Here is a 10,566-nt window from a genome sequence, read left to right as displayed (position 1 = left end):
CCATCCTATTCAGATTGGCTGGTTATCATGGTTTTCACGTCAATTAAATTTAGATACTACAACAATTTCGTTGACCGTTGACACAAATAATGGAAGGAATGAGGGATGGGATTGAAAAGTGCAACTGGTCTTCTGAAAATAACCCGTTTTTATCATGCTCTCGTCTAGTATAGTCAGAAGCCGATTAGGCTTTACACATGAAGTACGTAACATGTGTCATTGTACCTGGAGGAGCTAGACGATATTCTCTAAGCTCCTGGGAAAGACCCCCCTTATGCGGAGGAACATAATTCGGTAAGGCGGCTCCTTCGGATCCTTGCGATCCTTCCGCTTTAAGAACCGATTTACCAGGTACGTAAATTAGGGAACTACTTTAAAAACTGAATATTCTTTAGTTAAAACTATATACACAATACCAAAGATTAATTGGGAGTAAGGCATGAAGACTCTGTTTTTTACGAGGATTTTTTTCTGTTCTCGCGGCTACGGCGAGCCCAGCCGCTGGCGGCTCCGGAATCGGGATAACGCCGATACCTAGCCGAGGCTTAGTGTAGTTTTCGAGTCTACTATTATTCGCAGAGCTATTTTTCTGTTGAAACTAAAAAAATTCTTATAATATTTAGTTGAAGACTTATTAAATGACTCGAAAATTTTCGAAACTTGAGCTTTAAAATGTTTAATATAATATAACGACTAACGAACGATCGCAAATTTGCCTTTCGAGCTTCCCGGATATGTCGCCGCTGAGGTCCCATGCAAGAAAATAGTAATAGCCGTCGCTGATTGGTCAGGCGTTAAAGAGGCTATCTACGCTTAGGGGACTTATGATTGGTTAAAAGTTTTTTTGTTCGTCTGTTTAGTTTTTATGTCATGAAATGATTGGTTAAAAGTTTTTTTGTTCGTCTGTTTAGTTTTTATGTCATGAAATCTATGGCCAAAGCTATGGAAAAGCGGGACTTACGTAATTTATGTGTAAAGCATAATCCGCTTTTGGAATAATGCGACAAATGTAAGGCCAGGGATACTAGATGCTTTAAGAGGGATTCGAAGGGAGACGGAAATTGCGACAGAGTTATCGGCGTGTCATGCGCAGTACAGTCTACCGTACTTCTAGATTTTAGTGCAATTCAAAGCCAAAATAAGGATGATGGCGGGAGGATGCGAAATCTGAGAGAAATAGGCGCGCTGTGGACGGCTTAGGTCCGGTGGGACGCAAAATATGGGGGAATACTCGGAATAGGAATTAAATTTGTCCTTCATAGGGAAAAACCAGACGGCGTGAGTTATAGATCCCCGTTAAAAAAAACCTCTGTCGCAGTCTCGTCTGAACGTACGTGAAAAGGCTCTAGCTGATCATCTTACTTTAAAAATCTAGTATCCCTGGTAAGGCGCGGCACTGGCCAACTCCATAGCGTAGATAAACAATTTTCAAAATGTTTTTCGAGGCACAAGTATAAATTAGTCTTAAGGGTTAAGTCGCTCTCATGGTTTCCTAAGTTGGTGATTTTCCCGAGTTTTGAAAGTGGTCTCGAAATTTTTGTAAGGATTTTTACATTCGCATTGTAATGCGCAAATACGGATAAATTTGTTTTAAAACGGCCTAGATTATCTTACATCCATAGTACATGGATATACTTAATAAATATACTATCCAATGTAGTATATTTAAATTTATTACTGAATATTCGTTAGGTATTTATATACATCATATGCATGCATCATGAATGATGCTATCTATGTATTGGTCCAGGCCGGTTGGGCCGGGCCCCACCAAACATTTACGAAACTCTACGCCTATGGAAGATGTAAGAAAATCTCAAAGGGAAGACCCTTTCGCTTCCCCTATAATCAATTCCTTGCAAGGATCTAACCCAGTTAGGCATAAACTTTTCGAATTAAAAAATAATCTTCTCTATAGAAGACTTTACAGGAACTATCCTGAGAAAATTTATTTACCACCCCGTTTAAGGCTAGAAGCCATGCGGTTATTACACGACCACCCTTTATCAGCTCACAGGGGCAAAGATAAGACCCTGAGCAAAGTGACATATAGATATTGGTGGCCAACTATACTTAGTGATGTCCAGGACTATGTTAGAGGATGTACTTTATGTCAACAGTTTAAGGCTAGGAACAGAAAAAAGCCAGGGCTAATGCAACCCTCTGAGATAACAAGTCCTTGGGACCAGATTAGTGTCAATATTATGGGACGTTTCCCTCAAAGTAGACACCATTACAAATACCTAAAAGTCTTTGTTAATTATATGACTAAATTCGTGGAAATGATACCACTTGAAACCATTACAGCAAAGACTTGTGTCCAAGCTTTCAAGTCTATTATTTCTAGGTGGGGAGCTCCTAAAGCTATTCTCAGTGATAGAGGGGTACAATTTACCTCGAAACTTTCGCTGCAAACTTGCAGAGCTTTCAGAATTAACCCAAAGTTTACCACCCCCTATACGCCTAAAGGAAATCCTACTGAAAGAGTAAATAGAGTAATAGGCGAGCATATATCATTTTATGTAGGGAATCATCATGATAGATGGGATGAATCCCTTGACCTTCTTCAATTTGCTATCAATTCTGCACCCCATGAAATTTAGGGCGGGAGTCACGTCTCCCTTGGGATTTAGAAATTGAAGAACCCCTTCAGGACCCTGATGACCCCAGTCGTACAAAAGCTTTAAAAGTTCTTAAAGAACAATTAGAATTCAGTAATGAATTATCTAAGTTAGCCAAAGCTCACCAGAAGAAATACTATGACCTCCGTCATGACCCTCTTGAGTATGAGGTAGGAACATTAGTATGGATGGAAACGCATCCTTTGTCAACTACGACAGGTCAGCTTATGAAAAAGCTGTCCCAAATGGGCAGGTCCCTTTAAAATAGTAGCTAAACATTCTCCCGTTGTCTATGAGTTAGAGGAAGCTAACTCAGGGCAGAATGTAGGAAAAGTCAACCTAGAGCATCTGAAACTCTACTGGACTAATGTAGCTGTCTTCGACAATGCCGAAAAAGCCCCCACTCCACAATCGAACGTTACAGATGATCCTGAGTCTAGTCCCGCAACGAACGGTGGTACCATGGACAACCCTCCTACGGCGACTTCCTCAACTACTTCATCTGAATCATCATCATCTTCTACTTCACCGTCACCACCTCAGGACGGTCAGGAAGTCGATCAACAGATCATTCCTGCTATTCCAGACATCCCTCATAAGTCGACATCAAGTACTCTAGAAGATCACGCAGCGGATCAACAGATCCCTCCTGCAATTCCAGATGATTCACATCAACCAACGGACTCTGATAGTGAACCGGGCATGGCCCTTTTTGAAGACCCTCCTCTCCTACTCCGTACAAACCACGATATGAGGGCTTGTCAGCTCAATCATCCCACTAACGATAGTCCGCCTTCTGCGGCAGGGGAGGCTTCCCGTCTGATCATGAATCAGTCGCGGGAACTAAGCTACATACACCAACTTCTAGTTTTACAGAAGAAATTCTAACGCCGGAACACAAATCAACGTCTTCTGAACAATCAATATCGGAACCGGCGTTACATCATTCACCTTCTTCTGGCTTTTCGGAGGAGCTTTTGGCCCCTGAACAGGTTCCTAAACCGCAATCCCAATCGCTGCGTGCGTCTGATAGTTCATCGACCACGTTATCAGTCTATGAGAACTCCTAGATTAAACAGGGCTACCTTACCCGATATTTATTTAGAACCTTTTCGATTGGGATGGCGAAGAGAAGTGTGTAAGAGGGCAACGGTTTGGCCAGGAGGTAACGAAGTCGATATCTATTACCGACCTCCCGACAATAAAAGATTAAGGTCACCGTATGAGGTCCAGGTTTACCTCCAAACTAATAACGTCCCGAACCTAACAAGTGAACATTTCTGTTTTTCCCGAGAGCCAATCTCTGTTTTCCCTTGGGAATTTATCTCCCAAGCAACTAAGAGAAACTACTAAAAAACTTTTATTTTTAGATGGCCGAAGGAGGACGAGAATTTACAAGACCTATTTATTTTGACCCTCCCGAAGGAGCCACTAAGCTCACTGTTGGGAAAAGAAACTAAATTCCGTCCAAATTGGATTCATCCCAGGACATCTGTATCAAATATTCAGACTATTGTACTAACTGCGGCCAAGCCTCACATAAACAACAAGACTGTTATTTCCCTAAGAGGGAGAAAGGGGAACCTCTCCGTTGTGTTGAATGTAGAAAAAGTGATCATCTATCCAAAAATTGCAAGACCTCTTCAGATGAGATACTTTTAGTATTAACTGTCGCCCAAGACGAAAGGAATTCCCTATCAAAGAAGAAGAACCCTAACATGGCCCTGTTACTGCCTTCCGGCGCCTAAAGGAATACGTCCAAAGATCCCTTACTGCCTTCCGGCGCCTAAAGGAATACGTCCAAAGATCCCTAGTTCCTTGGCCTCAACCTCCTGCTCGGTTCCCAGTCCCTCCTGCTCCCCGCCGAAACCTTCCTCCACCCTGTGTTTCTCCCCGTCAATGGTGCCCATTGATGGAGAGGGATGAGGAGGATAAGCTCCATTGGGAGAGTTTTGGACGTATGCGTTGGACCCCGAAGTTAATTCCAAAAATTCTTATTCCGGCGAAAGTTGAGGGGGCGAAACACTCTCTCATCTGGAACACTGTAGTCTGCTGGCGATGCAGAAAGACGGAACACCATGTCGTTTCAGACTGCCCAGGAGGGCGCAGCAAGGAACCGATTGCACGACGAGAGGCCCTAAGGACTGCTCGTTTGGCGAAAAAACATTCGCTTGGTAAAACCAAAAAAAAACCCAAAAAAAACTTTTGTGATAATGAACATATTCTCCACCCCTGCAAAAACTTTCAAGGTTCCTCGGGGTAACCTTTCCATTTTTTATTTTTCCTGTTATTATAAGACAGTTCCTAAAGAGGGGGGTGTAGCATGGCTGCCAGATTCCTGGCAGGGTATATATGCCTCCATGTTACATGCTCCTCCTCCTTGTCAAATCGTCTATGATTTTGATATAATTGTTATTCAGTCACTAGTCAGCTTTCAGAGAGAGCGGTAGTTTTTGTTACATTAACTGTCAAGTGCACGGTTTAGTCGGGTTTATCCCTTTCTTTTTACCTCTCCGTGTGACGTAGTCCAGGAGAGGTTCTGTAACGGCCGTGTCTGTGTGTGTGTGTGTGTGTGTCTGTCTGTCTGTGTGTCTGTCTGTCTGTCCGTTGTTACACCCAAGTGACCGCGTTCGCAGTTTGCGTAACGGAGCAAACGTGTTCGCCATTTCCGAACTGCTTTCACAGTCACGGAAATGGCTCCTCTACTTGAGTTCTCACACCACCATCTTCTGGTCTTTGTCCATCCCACACAGACACCAGTCTGTTCTTACTAGCTTCTAATCACCACCATCTTTTGGTCTTCGTCCATCCCCATGGACACCAGTCTGTACATAATGGCTTCTAATCACCACCATCTTCTGGTCTTCGTCCATTCCACTTGGACACCAGTCTGTACATACTGGCTTCTAATCACCACCATCTTCTGTTTTTTGTCAATCCCACATTGACACCAGTCTGCACTTACACTGGCTTCTAACACCACCATCCACTGGTCTTCCGTCTATTCCACATAGACACCAATCTGAATCATTGGCTTCCACTCCATTATCATCGTTTGGTTTTAGGATATACGCGGCGATCAGCAAGGGTTACGAGAAACGTCTAGCCTCCCTAAGGTGGGATCGCCACCAAAGGTTTTCGCAATTGCGCTTTTTCCTTACTATTATAATGGAAACGAATCGTATATATACCCCAAAATTTGAAGAAAGTGGGCACGAGGGGTACCCTTCACTTTAAACGTCAATATTAGCAAAGTTTGAGATGATAATAGGTATAACTTTATTTTAAACGATTTAACTATTATTAATGTTAATTATTGAAGATTAAAATAATTAAAAATAATTATATTTATTTAAATATTAAAGATAAACCTCTCGTGCAAAGAGAGAGATTATCATCGCCTCCTATATCTGCCAAGGCCCGTGCATGCGATATATTTCATTCATTGCCTCCTATATCTATCAAGGCCCGTGCATTGCGATATATTTTTCAAAACAACCACCAAAATGGGAAGCTCCTCTCAGAAACATAATAATTTCTTTTCTCTGTATATGAAATGAAAATATGGATAATATTGCGCTCCTTCTTTAATGGTATCAATCCTTGCCTGTCTATTAATATTTTACGTAGTAGTAATACGTTTTTAGCGAAGTTTAGAGAGGATAAACATAAGCGAGATTGTTTCGGAAAAAAATACTGCTTCCACTAATGGGTTTATACTCCTTGTGTCTGTGTGTGTCCGTCCATTGTTACACTAGTGCGTCGCGTTAGCAGTTAGCCTTGTGTTGATGTGTTAAGAAATCATACAGAACCTTAATATTCCCTTTTTCCATAATATAAAGTGAATATGTGGAAGTATTTTTCGTAATTATGATGCATTAAGTACTTTTGTAGCTTTAAAGCTCAGTTTCATTTTGATATTCTAAAGATTTTTTTTAATATTGTTATTTGAAATGGCTGTTTACATATTGCTTAAGCTATACTATATCTGTATATAGAATAATCCTTGGTTTAGTGATTTCATGAAGAAAATTAATAAGACCTAGACTCCGGCGGGTATAACAAGTATTATCCGCAATAGGCTTAGTGAAATAAAGAGTGAATAATTGAGGCCTGAGGTGAAGTAAACTTGTGGCTTTGATTTTCGTGTCTGAAATGAAGAGACATCAACGGTTCAGAGTGAGCCGAAAGTTAAATACACTCTTAAATAATCAGGTAAAGATTTTATAATGGAAGAAAAGATTATGGTGGCAATTTAATTAGTAAAAGGGCTAATGGTGAACGGGTAGTAGCTACAGACTTATTATTCTCTTTATGGTGCGCATTGACTATTAGTGCGTCTAGCTACAATTTAGCTTTGGTGTTATTTAACGTTAACATTCATGTTGGCAAACTAAGAATATTGTTGAGGTGAGACGAGACGATAGTGTTTACACTGCAAACCAGTTGTGAATGTAGCTATCAGAATATAGGCTAAACAGCTGAAGCGTAGACTTCATTTCCTGTTCTTTTCCCCATTGACTGATTTCCATGTGTCCAAGATTTATCCTTATTGGATGTAAAATTTCGTCTGCTTTACTGTACATTCGCTATGTTTGGAATACTGCTTCAATATTTCGTAAATTTTTACTTCAAAAAAGTGAAATAATTCCATATCTAGGTAAATAAGTTTCTAGTAGTAGACCTCTTGACACGGAGAGGTAATATTTTGGTTTTCCCAACTTGTCGATTAATAAAATAATAGAAGTTTTCTTCTATTTTTGGATTAAACTGTAAGTTGGCTTAAATTCTTTGTTTGGCCCTCGGGAGAATCTCCCTATTTAGTTAAGTGCTATCGAGGGTTACACCGTTTTGCATCAATTTGGCAAACAAAAATAAACCGCTTAGCAAAAATCAATTTGTAAATCAAAAAAAAAAAGCTGATCAATATTTAATTAATACGGCAGCGTATGGGCCCCTCACGCGCAAACACATTCGTAGCCTTTTCCTAAAGGACACACATAATTTCCGGATGAAATCAGGTGGCAAAGCGCTGTAAGCCGCAAGAACCATGTTGAGAAGATCTTCTCGAGTGTCCGGAATTCTCTTTTCCATGTTGTTTGCCATATGTGCCCACATGGTTTCAATGGGATTTAAGTCCGGCGAGTGCGATGGCCATTCCAACACGTTAATTCCTTCGTGGTGAAATGAAAATCTCTCGTCATTACTCTTATAACCATCATCTGAGGCCTCACTTTCTAGCCCTTGTATGCTTTTGTCTATTTTTTCACCAAAAATAGACTTAAATTCGTCAAGCTCAATTGGTGAAAGAGGTCGATCAAATCGAAATCCAAAATAGGCGGTGGTGATTTTAGTTTACTATTTGTTTGTTGACAAGTTTTATCATTATGTTTACTGTCACGAATGACGTTGACAATTGCAATTTCTTCATCGTCCATAAATGTAACCTGATTGTTAATATCATTATTCGTAAAGTAATTGCTGATTGGTCGAGGAAGTCGTTTTTCATTATCGTTTAAGGGCGTGTCCTCGTCCGAGCTGTTGTCCCTTAGTAATGACATTTCAGTCTGTTTTTCAGCACTGGTTGATTCATCGAAGTTATAAACGTCTTTCATATCAAGGTATTTATCGTAATCATTTTTGTAAGGGTCCTCATCGGGAAATGCAATTGAATTTTCAATGAAATTTAAAATATGATCAAGAACTTCCGTTTTTTTATAATGACCAGATTCGAATGAGGCTTGTTTTGTAACTTGCCACGAAACGTACTTTGAAAGATCGTAAGTGGGTTTATTGGAAACTAGTTTTGTTCCATCAGAGGTGGTCCCGACTCGGACTCATTGTCAACTATTTCAGTTTTCAATAAACATTGAACTTTTGGAAAATATTTGAATGTTATATAAAATTAAGTAAGTAGGCAATATTGCACGTCGTACTCAAGAATGGTCTAAGAAGACTTCGAAAATCCATGCAACTTTGGTTTTGTTCTACCAGAGGTGGTCCCGACTCGGACACATTCTCAACTTTTTCAGTTTTCAATGTACATTGAACTTTTGCAAAATATTTAAATGTTACATAAAATTAAGAGGGTATACAGTTACAGATACATATATTGCACGTCGCGCTCAAGAATTGTCCACGGCACGTCCAAAGTGGTCAATCAAGTCCCCAGTTTTCTAATAGGGCAGACCACGCAAGCGTGTGTTTTGGCATACTGGGCAGGTGAAGGCCAAGCCTGCTCTCTGGGGTGTGGAGTGGCCCCAGAAAGGTGCGCCCTACCTTCTCAGGGTAAATCCGGGTCTTTAGTTTACTCCAGTATCGAAACGGTGTGGCCTTGGCTAGGCCCACGGTGTTAACTACCGTGTACATACCGTAGTAGACGAACCGCCTGTGCACTTCCTTCACTTTGAAGCGCAGGCCGGCATTGCGGCGGCAGGCGCTCGTCACTAAAGACTCCGTTGATCGGTGTTGACGCAATGTGATTTCTGCCCAGTGCTCTGAATGTCAAAATGAAGAAATTCAACCAAGCGCGGGTAGTGTCACGCAAGCGTATTTATGGCATTTGGGGCAGGTAAGGCAAAACCTGTCCCCGGGGTTCTCTTCCCCGGCATTCGTGAGCCCTGCCATCTCAACGGCAAAACCAGTCAATAGTTTAGACGAACGGGTGTGGCCAGGCTAAGCCCGTGGTGACACCTACCAAGTACACATCCTTGTAGGGCGACGTCTGACCCCTCTGTCGTAGGGGGGGGGGGTTCCCGTAAACTTCCATTGAAGCACGAGACCGCCTTTGGCCGCAGGCGCTCGTAACTATTGACTCTCGTAAGATAGCCAAATGCCTCGTCATCTAATTAGTGACGCGCATTAACGAGATTCCCACTGTCTCATTCCCATTCCCCCTTCCAAAGTTCATAACCTTGTCGTGGTGGTAGGGCTCTCGTCGGCTCCATCGCACGTGTCACCAAAACCAGCTTTCTGGGGGCGGTGATGCGGGGATGAGTCGACTTGTTTAATATGAACTAAAAATCCCATTAAAGTCCGAGCCTGGGAAGTAAAATATATAGTGTCAGGCAACCTAGAAAGCCCAAAGCCTTTGGGTTTATTAAATTAGGCTTGGCATTGTCTCCGGTCGTTTTACGACAAAATCCGGGCCACGGAGAAAAAAAGTATATGGACCTTGGTCGAGATGGTGTGTGGCGCCTTTGGGTCCACACCCACTTGCGCTCCTCTTCCCTTGGTTTCGATCCAGGTGCTGTCCCACGTTCGGAGGCAGTGTGGTTTGTCCCTACGGAACGGGCGTGGGGAAACAGGCCTGGTCGATTCCATCTCCTAGGGAGTGAATGCTTAGTTTCACTACCCTGTAAGAAATTAGAAGTCGTAATCAGTATGATAGTACCCTTACTCCGCCCTTCGCTCAGAGTTTTATTAGTATTTTATTAGACTTACTCCGCCTTTTACGTTGAGTCTTCCTAGCTCCGTGGAACTAGTTTAGATATAAAGTATAGTAATGTTAAGTTAAACCCGCGACTACTCCAAGTCTTACCCTAGTTAAGTTACTCCGCCTTGTTGCGTTGAGTCGTTCGCTCCCATTACGTAAGTTTAGCTGTAAAGTAAAAGTAAAGTTAATTTAGTTCAGTCGTAAGTTCAATATGCAGTAAGCCTAGCTGTAAGTTAAATTGCAAGTTATAAGACTAGCTCTAAGCTGTATTTAAATTGTTAGCCTAACTCTGGGTTGTATCCCTAGTTCTAAGTAAAGATTAGTTATGGTTAAGGTTAGTAGTGAGAATAAGGGGGTCCTAAATCCAGAACCACCATGTTAAATTTATGGAGTTTTCCACGGTACCTCCATGTTATTTCCCATAGGGAACCTCTAGGAACCTTGGGAACTTCCATGTTATTTCCCATAGGGAACCCAATAGAACCCGTACTATGTATTTTCTATGGCTAA

The 10,566-nt window shown here is 41.6% G+C and overlaps 1 protein-coding gene across 1 annotated transcript; it reads left to right on the top strand.

Moving 5' to 3' along the window:
- The first annotated feature begins 833 nt into the window (after positions 1 to 833).
- LOC149666526 (uncharacterized) lies at positions 834 to 4,590 on the top strand. Its single transcript, XM_089841710.1, has 2 exons — positions 834 to 3,891; positions 3,992 to 4,590. The coding sequence occupies exon 1, from the start codon at positions 3,084 to 3,086 to the stop codon at positions 3,507 to 3,509; it is 426 nt and encodes a 141-aa protein (XP_089697836.1). The 5' UTR covers positions 834 to 3,083; the 3' UTR covers positions 3,510 to 3,891; positions 3,992 to 4,590.
- Positions 4,591 to 10,566: the final 5,976 nt, after the last annotated feature.

The sequence above is a fragment of the Phalangium opilio genome, unplaced genomic scaffold, assembly GCF_054372755.1.
Source record: "Phalangium opilio isolate 3A_F unplaced genomic scaffold, DU_Popi_V2 ptg000060l_1, whole genome shotgun sequence".
Taxonomy (NCBI): Eukaryota; Metazoa; Arthropoda; class Arachnida; order Opiliones; family Phalangiidae; genus Phalangium; species Phalangium opilio.
Note: the sequence above shows the minus strand (reverse complement) of the source record. Positions and strands in the feature narration are given on the sequence as shown.

What these genes read in the sequence shown, in the direction of transcription:
- LOC149666526 (XM_089841710.1), top strand. Translation starts at nt 3,084, where the DNA reads ATGGACAACCCTCCTACGGCGACTTCCTCAACTACTTCATCTGAATCA.